This window comes from Cheilinus undulatus, linkage group 18 (genome assembly GCF_018320785.1).
Source record: "Cheilinus undulatus linkage group 18, ASM1832078v1, whole genome shotgun sequence".
NCBI classification, from domain to species: Eukaryota; Metazoa; Chordata; class Actinopteri; order Labriformes; family Labridae; genus Cheilinus; species Cheilinus undulatus.
Window position 1 is genome coordinate 28,361,295 of NC_054882.1, and position 20,051 is coordinate 28,381,345.

The 20,051-nt window shown below is 40.6% G+C and overlaps 2 protein-coding genes across 4 annotated transcripts in view; one reads left to right on the plus strand and one right to left on the minus strand.

The window, feature by feature from the left end:
• Positions 1-35: 35 nt before the first annotated feature.
• LOC121525801 (syncoilin-like) lies at positions 36-3,817 on the minus strand. 2 transcript variants are annotated; one of them, XM_041811940.1, is made up of 5 exons: positions 3,724-3,817; positions 2,994-3,471; positions 453-863; positions 246-370; positions 36-167 (listed from the first exon to the last, which is right to left on the minus strand). In XM_041811940.1, exons 2-5 carry the CDS (start codon positions 3,465-3,467, stop codon positions 83-85), a joined length of 1,095 nt encoding a protein of 364 aa, XP_041667874.1. In that variant the 5' UTR covers positions 3,468-3,471; positions 3,724-3,817; the 3' UTR covers positions 36-82. The 2 variants fall into 2 exon arrangements, with proteins under 2 accessions (XP_041667874.1, XP_041667875.1); XM_041811941.1 differs by lacking the exon at positions 3,724-3,817 and having other exon boundaries at positions 2,994-3,485.
• A 2,493-nt stretch (positions 3,818-6,310) lies between these two features.
• Positions 6,311-20,051, plus strand: part of si:dkey-157l19.2 (uncharacterized protein KIAA1522 homolog) — a 44,226-nt gene continuing 30,485 nt past the window's right edge. Inside the window, exons 1-2 of one of the 2 annotated variants that reach the window (XM_041812894.1) lie at positions 6,311-6,602; positions 19,018-19,070. The gene's annotated coding sequence lies outside the window, so the exon portion shown is untranslated. The remainder of the gene's footprint in view (positions 6,603-19,017; positions 19,071-20,051) is intronic. The other variant, XM_041812893.1, reaches the window with a different exon arrangement.

Consider the following 20,051-nt stretch of genomic DNA (forward strand, 5'->3'; position numbering starts at 1 on the left):
CGTGTTGGGAGCTGAAAAAGGTAACAATAATTGTGGCTATTACAGGTCAACATCTTATCAATTTCTGAGAACAAATGGAACTTCAGTGCCGTGGTTCAGTCTTTTGAAGAGCATCTGTTGGAAGTAATGGACCCTCCTCTGCAGTGTTTCCACTCACTTCTTCACCGCTATTATAAATTAAGAGTTGTGTTAAAATGTGTACGCTCACAAGTCAGTTAAATGTTTAAAATTATATATTTACTTGCCTCAGAAACGTCAGCTCTGTTAAGAGGTCGTCTCTAAGACCCTCCAAATCTTCTTTTGATTTTCTTTGAACCTCAAACTCTACTTGCAGTCCTCTCAGAGTTTCTTTTAAATTCTCTATAGTCTCCTGTGAAAAGTGGGAAAACAAACATCTAGTGTCACTCATTTATTTAAACGAATATATAAGAAAAGTCCTTTAGTTACTTTACCCTGTGATGTTTGTTGTTCTCCTCCCTCTCCCTCTCCATCAGGCTGATCCTCTGCTCTAGACACACTCTCTGCACCTCCAGTTTCTGTAAGTCCTCTTTTAAGGGCCCCAGTCTGGCCCTCAGGTCCACCGCCTGCTCCCTGCTCTTTCTCAAAGCGTCTTCACCGATCTGCCTCCTCCTCAGCAGGGCCATCATCCTCGGCTCGTACCAGCCCTCCAGCGCCTTGATGCTGCCGCTGAGCCGCCGCTGCAGCCGGACAGAAGCCTGTCGGCACTGGCTGACGTCGCTCATGGCTCGGGGCCTGAAGGCGCGGGTCGACTGGTCCTTCAGGGAGTTCAGCTGGTTCTGGTAGGACTGCTGGAGCTGGGACAGCTCCTGGGTTAGATTCTGGATGTGGGCATGAAGTTCCTCCTGTGGATGATTGAAACAAACACTCAATGGCACAACAGTTTGATAGCAGGCTATTAAAAAAAACTCAAAATGTCATCACTATAATGTCAAGTTTTAAGCTACAGCATAATAATTATAAAACGAGTATACTTTTCAACAGATACAGCATCTGATGTCTTTCTACACCATTCTTCTCCATTCATACTGAAATTTTTTCTGATTCTATTTGTCCTCAAAATGGATTGTTTTTAACAGACATGAAAGGTATTGTTTTAAATAAACCTAACTATTAATTATTGGACTTTTTCATCTCTTGTGAGTCAGTAAAGATAATCACTATAGTCTAATTAAGAACATTTTACAAGCCTTTATAATGATAGTCTCAGTGTTAAGTATGTAATTGAATATGTGAACAAGTTTTGTTAAAATATAAAAGTGTTAATACATAAATAAAAACGAATATGCAGGGTAAAATAAGTAACTGCATAAAAATTTACCTTATTTTAAGTGACTGACCTAATTCAACAGACGTCCAGATAATTGGTGCCAGTAGTCTCACAATTAGTGAAATGGGGACCACCTGAATGCACTGAGTATGTCTCAAGTGATTGTAGCTTAAAGACACCTATGTCTGGAAGGTTCAGTCACTGGCTAATCAGTATTCCTGGACTACCATTACACCATGAGGACAAAAGAACACTACAAGCGTCTCAGAGAAAAGGTTACAGAAAAGTACAACTGAGGGGATCAATACAAGAAAATCCAAGACACTGAACACCCCCAGAGTTCAGTTAAATCCATCATCAAGAAATTGAGGGACTATTTATTACATATGTGCAAATCTGCCTTGATCTGTCCGTCCTCACGGACTGAATGACCATGTACAAAGGAGACTTGTGAGAGAGACCACCAAGACACCTTTGACTACTCTGAAAGACTTAGGGTAAAAGGAATGCAGCAAAATGGAGCATACAGCAAAAGCTACACAGAAATAGTTTTAAAGACAATGAGGTGAATGTTCTGGAGTGGCAGAGTCTAAGCCAAGACTTCAGTCCAATGGAGAATTTGTGGCTGGATTTGAAAAGCGCTGTTCACGCCTGATCCCTGTGCAACCTGACGAAGCTCGAGCAGTTTTGCAAAGAATGGAGTAAAATGACAGTGTCCGGATGTGTAACCTGATTTAGACCTATCCACACATACTCAGTGCTGTGATTGCAGCAGGAGGTGTATCTACAAAATACTGACTTGATGGGGGTGAATATTTATGTGGTCACCTATTTTACATTAGATATTTTTAATTAATTGACATTGCTTTGTAGAAATATGTTTTTATTTTGCAATAAAGTGGGTTTTGGGGGGTTAAAAAGCCAAATTATATTGACCATTTATGACATATAAAATCACTTGAGGAGTAAAACCTTCAACAGTTAGAAAACCCTTATAGGCACTATACAACACAGTCTTCCTTTAATGGCTGACAAGACAAATGGCCAATCATTGTTAAGGATTTTGGGGTGGCCAATCAGATGTCAGAGGGGTAGAGAGGTTGTCAAAATAAGACTTAATGAAAATCATGATAGAACACTTATTGAATATACAAAGGTGTTTAGTAAGAAAAACACACAAAGGTCATATTTATTAAATAAATGTCTTAGAAAGAAGATTGAACAATTACAAAGAACTCTGACAATTCCATTGTAGTCATCATTAATAAATGACTTAACAGACTGAATATAGAGTAAGTAAATGAGTAAAGAGGTATATGAATAATTGCTTAATGACATTTTATACAGTTCTATAATGGAGACAAATTTGCCTTAAGATAATTTAAAGGTTGCCTCAAAAGAGATAATCTGCTGTTACTCCATCCTGATTGGTTCTGACTCCTTTCGGTCCAAACATAAGAAATAAAAGGCTGGTTTAGATTGATATCAAAGATGATTGTTTTCAATGACTGGATGATGTTCAGCATCGACTCCTGTTACACTTGTCAGCTCTGTTTTACTGGAAAATAAGATCAAATTTCAATAAATGGCGTATATAAAAGTCTGACATTCTAAAACAGCTGGAAAAATGGGCAGTTGTTTAATTATCTGTTCACTTCCCACATGAAATCATTCCTCCAGGTGTCTGGACTGCAGTGATTCCTACCTGTGTGACTGCAGACTGAGCCACCTCATACTCGTGTGCAGCCAGCGTCACCTGGCTCTGGATGCAGTCTCTGGCTGTGGCGAACAGTTTCTTTTTCACCTGCTGCACCTCCTCATAAACGGCGATGTAATCCAGCTGAGCCAGGGTGAGCAGGCGCCGTGTCTCCTCCAGCTTCCCCCTCAGGTGCTCCACCACCCGCAGCATGGGCTCCTGCAGGCGGAGGAGCTCCTGGATCAGCTCGTTCCTCTGTGTCTCCAGATGAGACACCTGCTGGATGCAGTGCTCAAAAATCCGCCCCAGGTCGTCCATCACTGCCTGGTCTGTCTGGATGATGGGATCTGGCTTACTCTCATTTATTTCTGTGTCAGAGTCAGAGTGGCTGCTGTTGGCATCCTCAACAGATACGTGCTCCGTGTGTGGGTCCTTAGTGGCTGCCACGCCTTTCTCATTCTCTGTAGAGGTTTGATTGTCCATGGCCCTTTCAGAACAAGCATACTGCTGTTAATCAAGTGGCACAGAAGTAAAATTGATGGGATTAGGATTGAAACAATCTCTTTAACTGATTTTCTTTAAGATGTTTTAAATGATAAAGAGAATAAATGTTAATTTAATCAGTTTGGATGACTGAAAACTTCAAAAACTATGAAAGCCGGCACACAGGAGCACCTTAAAAACCCTCAATTCACATAAAATGTCTGATCAGGAATAATAAATATGAACTTTTACTTACTGTGTTTACTCTGACAGTCCAGACAGCTTGCCTTTAAGCATAAGGACAGCTCTGCAGCAGGTCTGTCACTAGGAAAACAGAGGCACACTTTGTGTTATTAATAACACTGGAGGCACAGGGGAAACTCAATCTAAGACTCCCACAGCCCCTCATGGGATCCCAAACTGTGTCAGTGCCGTCCACATGCTCTGCATGCATCAGCTAACACATGTCTGGGCCTGGGTACCACAGAAAGCAGAGCTATATTTATACAGCTTTACAACCTGCTTTTATGAGCATCTGAGTAGGTAATGACATCATGACAATAAGCTGTTTGAGCAAAATAACTTTCTACATTCAAACTGTTTGTCACAGCAGGGTGAAAAATGTTAGCAGGTCTGTAAAGCCTTGTCTGTTTGTAGCTTCATGTAGTGTTGAACTCAGCTGCTCATCAAGTTTGCATGGTTCATAGACAGTATTTGGTTGCAGTGTTTTGCATGCTGTCTATCAAAATAATCTCAAGCAAATAGAGACCACACACTGGGAGATGTAAAGAGGTGTGTTTAGAGTTAGTCATATTTATTTTGCAGAACAATACCTTGGCTCTCTCATGGAAAAACACAGTAATAAAATAATAGTTTATTCAAACAGGAAATTAGTAGATTGGCTGGTAATGTGGCAACATCCATCATGTGTCACCATAGGACCAACCATTCTATACAACATAAGAGTGCACCGTGTCATGTGTCTTCAAATGTGAAGTTTTGGGATGTTTTTAGATCAATGGGTAATTTAAGTTTTCATCTATGGGTCAAAAGCTCAGTCTTCTGCTGTCCCAGAATGATTTTATTAATGTGATAAAACACATAAATATGGGAGATGAGTAGCAAGAAAAAAGGCATATCAATTAATATTGGAAAAGAAATGAATAGTCAAAAAGCTTATTAAGCTTAGTCTACTCCAGAAGTGTCCAATTTTTTTCCACTGAGGGCCACATTCAGAAAAATATAAAGATGACAGGCCCACTTTGAAATACCTCACCTTAGTGAAACTAATCCACTTTAGTTGAATGCTTATTGACTGAATAAGCTAAAATAAAATACAACTAGCATCACAGCTCTCCATTTATTCCTATTTGGACAAATCTTCAGTCATTTTTAAGGACTGTGGCCCCCTGGTAGGGATGAGACTGGAGCAGAGAGGGATACGCTGATGGTTCAACTCCACATTCAGACTCAAAAAAGAGCAAAGTGTGCAAAGCTGCCAGACTTTTCAGGAGTGTTGGTGTTGTAAGACGATTAGAGTGATATGCTATGTAACTAGGCTCTTTGGACAGAGAAGAAAAAGCCCCATTCATGCTTCTATTTGCTGCCATTATCCTTTTGTCTTTATTCATCCAGATGATGTACAGTGCCTACAAAAAAAGTGTTCACCCCCTCTGATCTTTTACCCATTTGTTGATTTTATAAATCAATTTTGGTCAATAAAATTGAGGTTTTTTAACAAAAAAGACAGAAAACCTCTTACATGTCAACATGGAAACAGATTTCTACAAAATGATGTAGAAATAATGTTCTCTTGTCTTCCAGGGCTGGCTGCTGAGAAGCATCCCCACAGCATGATGCTGCCACCACCATGCTTCACAGTGGGGATCATGCGTTTGTGGTGATGCGCGGTGTTACCATTCAAACCAAAGTTCAAACCAAAGAACTTTCTTCCACTTGACCATGGAGTCTCCCATATGCCTTTTGGCGAACACTAGTCTAGATTTAATCTGAGTTTTCTTCAACAGTGACGTTCTCTTTTGACAATCTCCCATAAAACTTTGACGAGCCAGGGCAATAATTGTTGAAGTCTCTCCCATCTCAGTCGCTGAAGGTTGTAACTCCTCCAGAGTAGTTGGTGTATTAGTGGCCTCTCTCACCAGTGTCCTTCTTGCCGATCCCTCCGTTTGTGAGGACAGGCTGATCTAAGCAGATTTACACGTGTGCTTTATTCCCTCCATTTCTTGATGATGGATTTAACTGAACTCCGGGTGATGTCCTGTGCCTTGGAAATGTATTATCCATGCTATGAATTGTAATTTTCCTTAATCTTTTTTTCTTAGTTGCTTGGAGTGTTCTTTTGTCGTCATGGTGTAATGGTAGCCAGGGATCCTGACCAACAAGGGACTTCCAGACACAGGTGTCTTTAAGCTATAAATGCTTGAGATACATTCACTGCACTCAGGTGATCCAAACTTCACTATTTTTGAGACTACTAGCACCAATTTGGCTGGATCTCTATTTAATAAGGTCAGCAAGGTCAATAATCAAGTGAAAAGCACATTGAGCTTTCCTGCAATGAAATGCCCCTCTTTTTTCTTATTAGACAATGCAAATTTATAAAGCACAAAACTTCACACAAGAAACGAGAGACAAGGTCGTTTTGACACAAATGTCACTGAAAAGACAGAAGACAGAAAGAAATTAATCGATTCTTTTGCTTGCTGAACCACCATCTGGCCGCTAGATGTCCCCACCACACTGACTCCAACCTCCAGGTTTCACCTGAGCGCGCGCTGCCTTCTCCTCCTCCTTCTTCTCCTCCAGGTGGGAGCTGCTGCAGGTCGACGGTGACGAAACTTCTCTTCATTTCCCTTCTGTGGTCCAGACTGGAGCGTCTTCAGACACAGCGGTGAGGTCAGCTGGCATCCGAGAAAACGGAGCCGTACCCGCGGGTACGAACATACCCAGACTCCTCCAGCTTCCTCCAGTGCTTTTTCACGGAAATGCTTCACCTGAAGTTTTCCCTCGGACGGTGAAAGTTTGGAGTTGGAGGAGGAAGGAGGCAGCGAGGAGACGCTTCCAATGGAGAGAGGCTGAACCTACCGACCTATCCGGATCAGAAAGTTCGACAAGGTATTTGGTTTACTCTGTCGTTGTCAAAGTTGTAACTGAAAAGCACGTTTTCTTTCTTTCTTCCTGATTTTTCTTGATCAAATTCTCCAGCCTTACAAACCTGTTACTTGTATGTAACCTTAAAAAAACAACACAATGCAGTTTTGTGTTATTTGTAAAGTTTAATTGACAGCAGCTACATTCAGGTTCAACTTTGTCAACTTTTGAGGATCTTACAGCAGTTTTTTGTAACTTTTGCTGTTAATGTAAAACTACTCAAGACCAGGCTTCAAAATAAAACAGTTAAATGCAGGGTTGTAAGGTGTAATCAGATAGAGTTAGGTGTTATTGGATGGCATGAGATCCAGGCTCAGTACAGACATGCATGAAAAACTAGGTGTGGGAGATTTGCTTAGGTTGGCCTTGAGGGATCCTCAGCACAGGTAATTTAAGATGGGTAGTGCTTCTCTCAGAGCTGATCACAATGAAGACTATTGTGTTGACGCTGTCCTAGCAGCAAAGGACTACATGACAGCATGGACACTTTATTTAATCCATGCATGTGCACTCCTTAATGCTCTCCTATTGATATTCTTCTTGCTAATTAACCTGACAGATAACAGGACCTTCTGCTGAGAAGGGGGTCTCCCTTCTCTGTGTTTGTCCGCCTCCTGGACTTTGGACTGGAAGCTAACTCCAAATCCAAACTCTTTCAGGGTCGACGTCCGCTGTGTTTTTCAGGTTTTTTACCTCCAGTACCCTTTGCTAGGTGAGGCCGAGGCAGAGCCATTTGTTTAGAAAGGGTGTGTCGCATACTGGTGCTCCTTCTTCACCAGCATGCCAGGGCTTGTACCCATGGAGATTACAGGTGTGTTATGTAAGCACGAGAGGTACATCAGAGCCTGATGGATACCTGAGATCTAATGGGAGATCAAGGTAGAGACAGGAGGAAGAAGGCAAGATGAGGAAGTAGTGAAGAATCAGCTCAGTGGAGGAACGGCAGAAACTGTAGGTAAGAAAGGGATAAGTGGTACTGAAACTGAGAAGAAACTGCTGATGAGTGCAGTAGAGTCTGCTGTTAATCAGATGGATTATTTGCTGAGTAACTCACCATTAAGGCCTCATCAACACCTCTTTAAGATGTCATCAATACCTGTTAGGGGGCATGAAGGAGTTTGATTGTGAATGCAAACATGCATTCTCTAAAGCCATGGTTCTTCTCTGATTGGTCAGGGAGCTGATTTCAATGGGTCTATCAAAAAGTTGCATGGAGTCCTTTTTGTTTTTTTTTTTTTTTTTTTTTTTTTTTTTTTTTGGATCCATGTTGGATTGATTGTTTTCTCAAAATCTTCCCATCTGGCTGCCTAGGGCAGGGATGACTCCCAATCTCCAGTACCAACATGTCTCAATCAATCTCTGTATAGTGCCAATTCATAACCGAAGTTATCTCAAGACACTTTATAAAGAGGGCAGGTCTAGACTGTACTCTCTGTTGTGCCCTATTATAACAGCCCAATGTTAAGCTGATACCTACCGGGCAGAATCACAACACAGATTTCTGTGCTTCATATGCCAACCCAACACCAACCCCCCACTACTTCAACTGAAAGACACAAAAATCTCTGCTTTGTGGAATTTATGGGGGTGCACATATTACACATATTATTGGCATTATATCAGTATCAGCAGACACAAAAATTTTGCCGATATATTGGTAGTAGATATTGACCACATGTATGACTAAGTTTGGAGAGTTTTAGGCATGACCAGCATACCTTATGAAACAGAAAAAACTGAGTCAAATATAGAGTATATGATATTTGTTATCTGTTCTACACAAAGGTTATGACAATAGATGACTACTGACATACAAATAATGCTGTCAGTCAGTTATGTAACATAAGAGGATTAGATGACTCAGGCCGATTTTTGAAAAGGCCTTTGTGACTTAGCCAATTTTGAACCTGACTTAGGCCAAATACTTCTGGAATAAGTGACTTAAAACAATGTACTTTTTTTCCCCACTACTGTGATAGGCCATGGGGAAGGGTAAGCCACAAACATTTAAAAATGCTTGTGGAGCATCCAGAGACTCAAGAGACAGAGAAATGCCGCTCCATCTCTTTAACGACGGCCGCATTGTCTCTTTCATTGAATGGGATCTGATCGGTGTCAGAATAGTCAAGTGCATCTCCTACCAAAAAGAAAAAAACATTTTAACCCCTTGAGGCCAAAGGTGCCAAATCGTACTGGTGCATTCTGTGCTCTGTCATCATGGTATCCCTGCTGACTACTGAGAAGCAGAACTTACAACTCTTTTTCTTTCTTTCTTTTCTCTTTTTCTTTCACCATATTCAATTGGTATCCTATAAAGATATTTATCTGAAACATTCACGCTAATGTGAAATCTTTTTTCATCTGCCAACTTTTATATTTTGACAAACAGAAGCATTCACAGTCCTATTCTTTTGGTCATTGCCCAGGGTTCATGACCATAGGTGAGGGCTGAAACAAAGATCAACCAGTAAATTGTATGCCTTGCCTGCCAGCTCAGGTCTGGTATAGCACTGCACCAATCCACCTGTCAGTCCCACTGTCCATTCTACCCTCACTCATCAAAAAGACCCTGAGATACTTGAACTCCTTCACTTGAGGCAAAGACTCACTCCCCACCTGAAGGGAGCAATCCACCATTTTCTAGCAAAGAACCATGGCCTTAGACTTGGAGGTGCTGACTCTCATCCAAACTGCTTCGCACTTAGCTACAAACTGCTGAAGAACCCCCCCCCCCAAGTGCAGGATTGGTGATAAGCAGCTCTGGCAGAGGTCAATGTGTACTGGAAACGTGCCTGACTTTGTGCTTAAGATGCGAACACCCCTCTCACTTTTGTCATAAAGGGACCTGATGGCATGCTGCATTACCCTCCACATAACCCCCCTATGGGACATGATCGTAAGCCTTCTCCAAGCCCACAAAACACATGTAGACTGGATGAGCAAACTCCCATGCTCCCTCAAGAAGTCATGCAAGGGTAAAGAACTGGTCCACTGTGATCTGTCAATAAAAAACATCACGTTATGATATTTTTGCCATATTGCTCCCCTTAATTCAATTCAGTTCAATTCACTAACTTTATCAATCCCTTAAGGGGCAATTGGTTCAGAGCAGCTTGTACACAAAAACGAAAATAAAACACAGTGAAACAGATGGCAAGAATATGTGCATGCTAAAATGCAACACAATACTTAAAAATAAATGCTGGAATAGATTAGGCACTAGTTCTTAGGCACTAGTATCGGAACAAAAAGCCAAATGATACACAACCCTTATCTTTGGTTAGGAAAGCTTGTTTTCCTATGCTCCTTTTTGACATTTGTGCTGTCTGGTCTCTCTGTTCAGTCATAAGTTTTGTTCTATCAAAGGTCCACGCTGCAACATTTTTTCATTAAATATTTGGGGGGGGATTATGTTGGTAGGACCTGAGCTGAGGACCAGTGCTCTAAGGTTCACATATTCTAAATTAAGGACTTTTGTTTGTTCTCTTTCTGCCATCCTCTCCTACGCCTGTCAGACTGAGTGGGTTTCAGATTCAAAAGGATTTCCAAGCAGCTGCAGTGTTTTTTTTTGTGTCTGACACAGAGCAGAGACACAGAGATGCCAGGGTATATTTTTAAAAGCCCTCGAGTGTCCAGCTGTGTTTGCCTTCGCTGAGAGCTTCTCCCAGCATGCTGCTGTACAGCACTTTCTTTTTCAGCCCTGAGTGACCTGTCAGTTCAGAGATCTTAAGCTCCTCCACAGAGGCTGCGGTCCAGACAGAGACCCCTGGTAACCTCGGGGAGCAGAGCAAACAACACACTGACTTTACAAAGCTCTGTGACTGTCTGTTCTTGTTGCAAGCTGAAACATCCTACAAGAGAAATGACTATGTTTCAGGGATTTATTTAATGAGATATTCCCTAAATCATAATACATTCGTATTATGCACCAGAGAAGTGCATTTCCTTACCCTCGCAAAGCAGATGGATTGGCTTGACTCCATCAGGCAAATCCATTTTGCAAAGCTCCGATCTGTTATTTTTGTTTTTTTGATGCAACATTTGAATACATCATGAAATATGGACACATTCATCTAATTCACTGAATGATCCTAAATGCATAAAACTGTGTTTCAGTTTGTTAAGTCAGCTCATTAAGTTTTATTCTGCCAATTCCACTAAGGATTTCATCATTTGATTAATACTGATTAAATGAGCGGGATTGCCAACAAAGTTTGGAAGCATTTTTCAGTGCTCATCTGAGTTGATGAAGATGAAATTGCCCTGTAGCAGCTGAAGCCAGTGTTATGATTGCGTGCTTCTCCCAGTGCAGGTGGTGTTTTTCCTCTCTTCAAGCTGACAATCAGAATTACCACATTTTGGTTTGATTGATACACAAGGCTGATGTCCTAAGACTCGATAGCAGTATTGTTAAGCTACATCATTATTGATTTTTGGATATTTTAAAAATACAGAACCGGGTCTTTACGGACCCGGGTTTCGATCCCGATCCCTGTTAGTAAAATGGCCTTCTACAAGCCTATTCTCAACACATACACCAACAGGGAAACATGTTCACAAATGCTTAACAGTCAGGTGTTGTAGTCCACACATGCAGGGACAGTAGACACATGCACATACAAAAATTAGAATGGTTTGTTTAAAAAAACCTCACACCCCTTGAAGAGTGGGTGAGTAATTGTACAGAGGTGGGTGGTAAAACAATATCAGTACCATCACCGATAAAATTTCTGTCATGGAATGGATTTTTTCAACACTGTTGTCAAAGACAACAGCTATCAGTATACTTGACTACCATTACACCATGAAGACAAAAGAACACTCCAAGCAACTCAGAGAAAAAGTTATTGAATAGCATAAGTCAGGGGATTGTTTAAAAAATGTCCAAGGTACTAAACATCCTCCAGAGTCCAGTTAAATCCATCATCAAAAACATGGAAGGACTATGAGACGTGTAAGTCTGCCTGGATCAGGCTGTCCTCACAAACTGAGTGACTGTGCAAGAAGGAGACAAGTGAGAGAGGCCACCAAGACACCCATGGCTACTCTCAAGGTTACAAGCTTCAGCAGCTGAGATGGGACAGACTGTATACAACAACTGTTGCCCAGGTTCTTCACCAGTCAAAGCTTTATGGGAGAATGCAAAGAGAAAGACACTGTTGAGGAAAACTCATTAAATCTGGGAGACTCCATGGTGAAGAAAGTTCTTTGGTCTGATGAGACCCCATGTTTGACTGACTTCAAACACTGCACATCACCACAAACACTCCATCCTCACTGTGAAGCACAGTGGTGGCAGCATCATGCTGAGGGCATGCTTCTAAGCAGCCAGAGGGATAATTGGTCTGCAAGAGAAGATTTCTATTCCAGCAAGAAAATGACCTGAAGCATACAGTGAAGCTACACAGAGATGTATGTTCTGGAGTGCTCAAAGCCCAGACCTCAATCCAATAAAGAATTTGTGTCTGGACTTGAATAGGGCTATTCACACCCAATCAAGAGGGGTGTCCAGATGTGCAAGCCTGATTGAGACCTAGCTACACTGAGTGGCAGCTTAGCAGGAGAGACATGAAACTACATCTGAATTTACAAAGAAGTGAACACCGAGGGACTTAAAAAAATATTACACATTAAATTATTTAGCTTATTTTATTTTGTAATACTGCAATATGATGCCAATACTACAAAGGCCAAAATAAAACTGTTACATAAATTTTAGGTCATATTGCCCAAATCTACTTTTTTTTTTTTTAACCCTAGAAAGAGTTGGCAAACCTTTATCCTCCTCGCATATACAACATGCAACTGTCCGTCAGATCAGCTATGCCCATTATTATGCACCAATAACTTTTTAACTCTGTGCCTAGAACTGCTAATTCCACTTCCATGTTGATGCACTTCCACATTGGCTTTGTTGTTCATCACTGGAGGTTGCTGCTACATCAGAACATTGTCAAAGGTGCCTTAGAAAATCAAAATGTAGTTTAAAAAATCACAAATTAATGTTTTCAAAGGCATACATCAGAATGTTATCAGATAAGAAAAAGAAACTTGTAGCTTTCCTATCAATAGAAAACTCAGTAAACAATAATTTTAACATCACATGTTATCTGAAAATGACTGTCATGCTCTAGTCATTATGCATTATTCATGGCTCCGTCTCAAAGGTCACTGTAGTGTACAGTACCAGTGAGGAGAGGGGTGAAAGGGAGATCAAGAGGAGGGGGTGGGAGGAGGAGGAGGAGGTGCTAGGGGGTGAAAGCAGATTTGGAGTGAAGAGTTCCTCGGTCGGTAATTATGAATCTCTCAGGAATGCAGCTGCTGCTCTTAGCAGGCAAGCTGCTGCATGGCCACAGCGGCCTCGCAGCACACCAACGTGTATTACTGCGTCCACCGATCTGTGTACCCTACCCAAGATACACACAGTGTAACCTTGGCATGCTCAGCTGCGAAGCATTCTCTTATTTATGTGTCATTATTGTCTTACAGTGTTATTGTTGTTTATTTTTATCACCAGCTTTACCTACATGCTCGTTTTCTGAAACCGAATCCCTTCTGCAGCAAACAGAGAGACCACAGAATGTCAGCAAAGCATTGTTTTCAGTCCAAACTCTGTGCCACTGTGTATTTATCCTGACATGGTGCTACAAAACCAAACTGCTGGAGATCTTGTGGCTACCCTTGACCCCTTGGGTCTTGAAACCTAATTTTCACAAGCTGGAAAAGAGGTAAAAGCCTCCTTTAAAATGGAAAATCTTCATTGTCTGATACCAGGCTTTATGACATTTCATCGAATTGTCAGAATTCCCCAAGTCTTTCCGGTTTGTGTCTTGGTGGCCCTGTCATCCGTCACCGTAAATGTCAGCTTCTTCAGAAGTGTTTGCACATGAGAGTTGTAGCCCAGACATGGTTGCTTAAGTCCTGAGTAGCAACGCTCTCTTTGTTTGATAAAGCCCAAAGAAGACAGCCAACGCCCTGATGGATGCCTTCAGGTGCCGCGCAGTAACACCAGTTTCACACTGCTAATACATAACATGTAGTTTTATTACTCCTATAAGTTTGATTTCAAAACTGTTATTTATAAAAGACGCTGTTACTGCAAAGCCAGGAAGACTGAACAGGTGCAAAACATCCTGAAAGGAGGCTGAATATTATTCTTATTATCTATTATTTCTGTCTAGACTAACCACACTCAGGGTGTCTTCACCCTTGTGCACTGACAGATAAGTCTTGCCATGTGAAACTGCTCAGCTGAACAGCCTCCTGGTTAGACAGATCCAGTCCTAATTCAAACAAAGGTGGCGGCATATCAACGCCACTCCCTCTTCGCTTGGCCTTATCCCTGTGAGACATCAGAGTCTGCTCCGTCAGCTTCCCTGTGTGACTCAACAATTCAAAGTTGCAGTTCCTGTAGACCCCTGGCCCGCACACACTTACCCCTCCCTTCCCCTGTTTCTCACCACTGCCTGTGAAATCCACATTGTTCAGATTTGTCAGAGTTGATAAGGAAGTGATTCTAGTGGAGCATGAAACTTGTGTAGTGAGTTCAACATGGTTTTTGTAACTCAAGGAGTTTACATTTTCAGGTAGTCCATCTCTGACTTTGATCAAACAGTATTTATCCTCCTCTTATAACGTTTGAATAATGTTTACTATCAGAATGCAGTGTATCTTTAGGGCTGGTGTTAATTTCAGCTGTTTTTATGCGCTGGTAGAGCCTGTTTTCAACACAAATCAATGCAGTTCAGCATTTTCAGCACTCAGAATCCTCGTTTCGAGCTATTCTTTTTCACTATGCTCACAGTGCTCTCATCTGAAAATAGTTCAGCACTTCTGCACTCCTCAGTGTCACTTCTGCCCCACTAACCAATCAAATCATGAAGGGGTGTGACATCTGATAGTGTCTTGACTAATGGTGAGGGAGAAACTAAATCTGTCTTTTCTTAGAGGGTACAGTTCCCCGGTCTAGAGCTGCTACTAATGCCAGGGCACAATTCCTTTAGTTTGTTTTTGTCTGTTTTTTTTTTCATTTGTGAGTTTTCTTTTGGATTAAGGAAAATATTAAAGTCCCTATAAAGTAATATCCAAAATTTGTGATATGTTGGAATATGGTTGCTGTAAACATGTTAAAACACTGAGATCTTTGTGTAACCGAATGTTGGATTTAGACCATTAGAAAGTTTTTTTTTAACCACTTTTGTGGCTTGGTTTAATTTAGGCAGGGAAAAATAGCGACCCAAAATGTCACAGGTCACAGGTCACTAGGAAATTTCTCAAATCTTATCAGCCACAGTGGTCTGTGATCATTAAAAATATTGTAACAAAAAGATTTGTGCCAGAAAACAGTAAATATAATCCCCAACTTCTGTCTCTCTGCTGAAGGGGCAGGCTAATTGTTGGAGTGCTTGTTTATTTTTCACTTGAACCGAATGCAGCAGGAACAAACATCTGATGCTGAAGGTGTGTTTTAATCTATATTTCACTTGTCTTTAGTCCTGGATGACTTAAAAGAAGCGGGCTGTGGCTTTGTCTCTCTCAAAGCAGACACAGTTTAATCCCTCTTGTCTGTTAGCATCGCACTGCTCAAATTTAGTAAAGTATCTGATGATATTCCATTCTATTCCTGGCAAGTCTGTCACAATAGAAGCCTCTAATGCTAGTCATCATTGAAGACTTATTTTGAAGAGCAACATCAGAAAATGGAGTGCTCTCAGCAGCAACTTAACAACAGATGTCTCACAAACAGGAGGGAGACTTAACTTCACATAACTCAGAAAATGAGATGTAAGGAATACCTAAAGAGGATGAGAAAATAAAACTGAGACTTTTTTAGCATTTAACTGTCTGCCCATCTTGACATGAATATGATTGTTTCTCTGGTGGCTTAAAAAACAGAGTTGTAACATAGCAGCGTAGCTGACAGATTACTCCTCCGTTTAGGTTGGGTTATTATTATTTTATTATTTGAGAGGATTGTGTTTCTCCTTAGTGGGTGTGGCTTTGGCTCATTCACCCGACATGCCCACACTGTCCTAGCTAGAGAGATTTTATGGTCTCATTTTTCATGATTTGGAGGCTTAATTTTATATACTTAGAGATTTTTTCCATGACTGACATTTGCCCTGGTGGTTCATAACACAGTAGCCTGTCATACAACAAACCTGAAACAGAGATTTTATTTAGCATGGTACAGGGACTTTAAGCATGTAAGGGACAGTGTCTGACAAGGTGTCCAGTTATCAGGGATATTGTTGTATTTACCAAATAAATCACCACTTACTTATTTCAAATCAACCTCAACATAAAATGTATTTTCATATACATTTATATCTAATCCTATATCTGTTTAGAAATACAGCTATAATATATAAAAAGACATATTGACCAGCTCTAGCTCATTTAATTCATTGTAAGATTCTGGTATAACACCCAACCAAAAGTGTAGAACCACAGAATAAAATGGTTTAATGTTAAAATAAGGGTTTTTCCAACGCTATTTAGGAGGAGTCACCTAGCTACTGCTCCTGTTGCTGCTAGCCTAGCTTGTTTCAAGGTTAGCATTCCTACATTGTTTTGATCCAGGCTTTTTAATGACAGCAGTCATATTACATTCACAAAATGTTGATATTGCACAGATGTTAAAGACTTAAATTTAATCTGAATATCATATAACCCTTCTGAATCAGACTGGTACTCTGTTTGCTAGCAAAGTGAGCTAGTTAGGACAAGCTAGCTCTTAATCGCTGACTCAGTGAAGGAATAATGTACCAGGACTTTTTAATAAGTGTTAAAGAGAGGGAAATTATTTCATAGTTGGTAATTGAATGGCCATGTGGAGTTAATCCCATCTTTTCAGTCTTAAAAAAAAAAGAAAAGAAAATAAAAAGACAAAAACTAGTAATTAGCTTAATTCCTCTTTGGCACAGATATGTTGAGGGTGTGTACTCACTTAAGTTTTCTCATGGAAAAAGAACTGGCTTTACCTCTCCTTTTACACTCCAGGTTGTTAAAGAAAAGTATGGTAGAGCTAAGTTAAGAAGGATTTCTTTGTTTTATTCATGGATTTTGGTTGGATTGGTAACAGTAATCTGCGTTTTGCTGAAGGCAAAGCAGGTGTCAGTGCTTAGCTTTGCTTTCACCGTCGACCCGCCTGTATAAAGCAAAGAGGAGACCCACAGTCACTCAGGAATTTATGCACTCAAGCCCCAGGGCATGTATCTGTCAAATGTACACAGTCCATCAATCTACATTTTCTGATTTTCACAGTCTATTCCGTGGCAGTGTGTAAACTTCGATCAGACGCACTTTACTTCATGCTGATGTGTACAAACTGCCATCGGTGTCTGATAATCATTCAGCGGTGCAGGTATTGACACACGGCGTTGAGGTTTGCTGTGTGTGAGCGGTGCCTCCTCTCTAGTGTGAGAGTCTGTATGGTGTCTTTTGTAAAGGATAAGTAAACAGCGTGTTGGAACACATGCCCGCACTGACAGGACTGGGGCTGGGCTGAAACAAACCACAGCCGGTTTAGTGTGTAAACGAGAGACAGAGAGAGAGAACGTGCTACTTTTTTGTTTGTAAATTGGCTCAAGGCACATGACTTGATCGTGGTATTTATGAAAATACAGCACACACTGATGTGTTGTTGTGTAGGAAATGCTAGCGGATGTTTGAAGCATGGCGCATTTAACAGATCCAAGAAAAAGTCTGATTTTTTAAATACTTTTTTTGGCTAGAAATGAGGTTTAGTGATAACTATTGTGATACTGAAGCTGAGTTGCTTTTTCATCTATAAACACTAAAAGATGTGAAGCATGTCTGCTGCCATGATTTATCAAACCTAACATCATCAAAAGAAACAGATACTGTATTTTTCTGGGCAGAGATGCTTTTAAAAACGCTCCACAGAGTGCGTCATCCTATTACATTTGTTTGCAAAACTGAAAATTGCAGGTTGTTATGTGTAACCACAACAGTGACGGCATGAGTCAACTGCTTGTGACCATGCTGCACAGACAGAGGTCTGGTGGGTGGTCCTGCACCGTGTCCCAGGGATCTTATTGTTACTCTGGTCTCTCCCAGAACTTAGAGAACTCTCTTCAGCACGTGGGTTTTAAATGAATGAACCAGCTCTCTCTTCCTGACTGACACCCCTGATTATTGACAACTATAGTCAGTACAGATGCCCTGATCTTAGTCATGACTAAATGACTGTAATTTAGAGCAGCAGAAACACAGGGCTGAGTGCAGGGAGGGCCTGCGACTTTTCCTCTGAGAAGATGGATGCTCTTTCTTGTTATTGGCCTTTCACTACAACTCGCTCCACATGTCTACTCTAGTACAACTAAATGAGCTTCAGTGAATGACAAGTTTAGCTCGGCTACATAAAGATAAAACATTCCCTCCAAAACACCCATATATGTATAAAGTTGAGAAAAACATTCAAGCACTTAAGTGGCCATTTTAAGCCTTTCAAATGGGGCTGCATACCCCAGTCATGAGAGGGACTTTAACTCTTTATATGGGGCTGAAGGTGTTTCACTTTTGGGAAGCTGTTATGCCACATCTTTTTTTTTTTTTTCTTTTTTTTTTTTTTTATCAGGGACACACTATTATTGATATATATTGGTATTGGCAGATATTGGCTTAAAAAGTAAATCACTGTACCCCAGTGTAGTTCAGTGGGTAGAGCAGGCACCCATAAGCTGAGGCTATAGCCTCCAACACACTGGTCCCCTGTTTGATTCCTGGTCTTGGCACATGTTTGATGCATGTCTACCCCCATTCTCTCCCCTGCTATTTCCTGTCTTTTTTCACCTGTCAAATAACAATAAAGGCAAAAGCCCCCCAAATAATCTAAAAGAAGTAAATTATTGGTGTCAGCAGATATTACAATTTCTGCAATATTTACAACCAATATTTAGGCTATAAAATCGGCTTGTATTAGCCATAAATATTTGCTGTATGAACAAATAACTTAGTGGAGTTTTAGGTGGGACCAACAGACCTATGTCAGCTGACGCCATTATTCTTTACACTTCAAAGTGTGTTTTAAGGACTGAAATCTAATACTGATATCCGGTAAAATTATTTTGTTAATACCTGCATGTTGGATGTTGGCAAAAAATTCAATATCGTGTAGTCCTGCTTTTATAGTTAGATGTCAATTCTGATTATAGTGTGAAGTTGCATTCAAAATGACTTGGATAAGGATGTTTCTAGGTGAATAAATTTACATTCGGTTACTGCAAATTTAAAAAGTATTTTGCTGACTAGTCTAAAGACAACTAAATTCCTCTTGTAGTGGTGCAAAGTTGGTTTGCAAAGTGTGGCTAGAGTTAGCAATGCTCACCTCACCAACCTTTGATCCTCTTTGCAGATCTACATCCACATCCCTGAGCTGGGTATCATCACTCATTACTTCAGTTATATGTGAGTATAATCTGACATAGTCTCTGGACAACTTTATCCCCATTTTCCAGATCAAAATAGAGCTAAACAGCAGTAGTCCTATGAGATGCTATCCATGCTATCAGCTCACTGTTGTTTACATTAGATCAAAGAGCATAATGGCATCATGGGAATAGTCATTAAGAACAATTACAGGGGCTTCTAGTGATGGGCAGATTACAGGTTAGACCAGGATTGTGGGCCAGAATTGTTATAAGGATTAGCTTAACCAACTCAAAATTCTCTTGCCAACTCCCAAGGGGTCCAAATGAACTCTTAAGTTGGCTAATAATGTGCATCCCTACTTAAAAACAAGCAAATTCAATGTTAAATATGCCGGGAAAATGTTACTAAGGAGATAAACACTGGAAGTAAGGCTATTCTACCATGTGGTTTCATACCACCAGAGTTGCTCTCTGCTGCCATGTGAAAAAAAACAACTTTATGGCATTTACACAATTGTCTTGACATTTAAAACTAAAGGTAATGTCTGCTTCTTACAGGGGCAGCAATTACTCCAGACTGTTGTATTACATTGCATTAGTTTAACCTGATAAACTACTGCTACTGTTGATCCTCATGTCTCCTTAACATCCGGAGTCTGATATTGTCCAGATTTGACTGATAAAAGGATCATTTATGACCCTTGTGCATTATGAGAAACATATGGCTTTGAAAATAGCCCATCTGCTTGAAAATTTTCCATATGATTCATCCAAACCAGAGTCCTCTTTCGTATCATCACTACCCCCCCACCCCATCATCACCCACAGCTTTGATGTCATTTTGTAAAGACACATTTGTAATCCTTGGTGAACACGACGTAGGTTTCTGTAGTAGTTTTATGTGTCCCTCATCCAGAACTGTCAGGATCTTTGCTTCATTACTAAAATCCGTCTTCAGTGCTTTTCATGCATGACCACAGCGTAAGGTAGAAGCCAAAAACTTTTCATGAACTTTCAT

What these genes read in the sequence shown, in the direction of transcription:
- LOC121525801 (XM_041811940.1), bottom strand. Translation starts at nt 3,467, where the DNA reads ATGGACAATCAAACCTCTACAGAGAATGAGAAAGGCGTGGCAGCCACT. An exon ending in CTCAGTCTGCAGTCACACAG is followed by an intron (nt 864 to 2,993) that starts GTAGGAATCACT and finishes AATCATCCACAG; the next exon opens with GAGGAACTTCATGCCCACAT. An exon ending in ACAGAGCTGACGTTTCTGAG is followed by an intron (nt 168 to 245) that starts GCAAGTAAATAT and finishes AATTTATAATAG; the next exon opens with CGGTGAAGAAGTGAGTGGAA.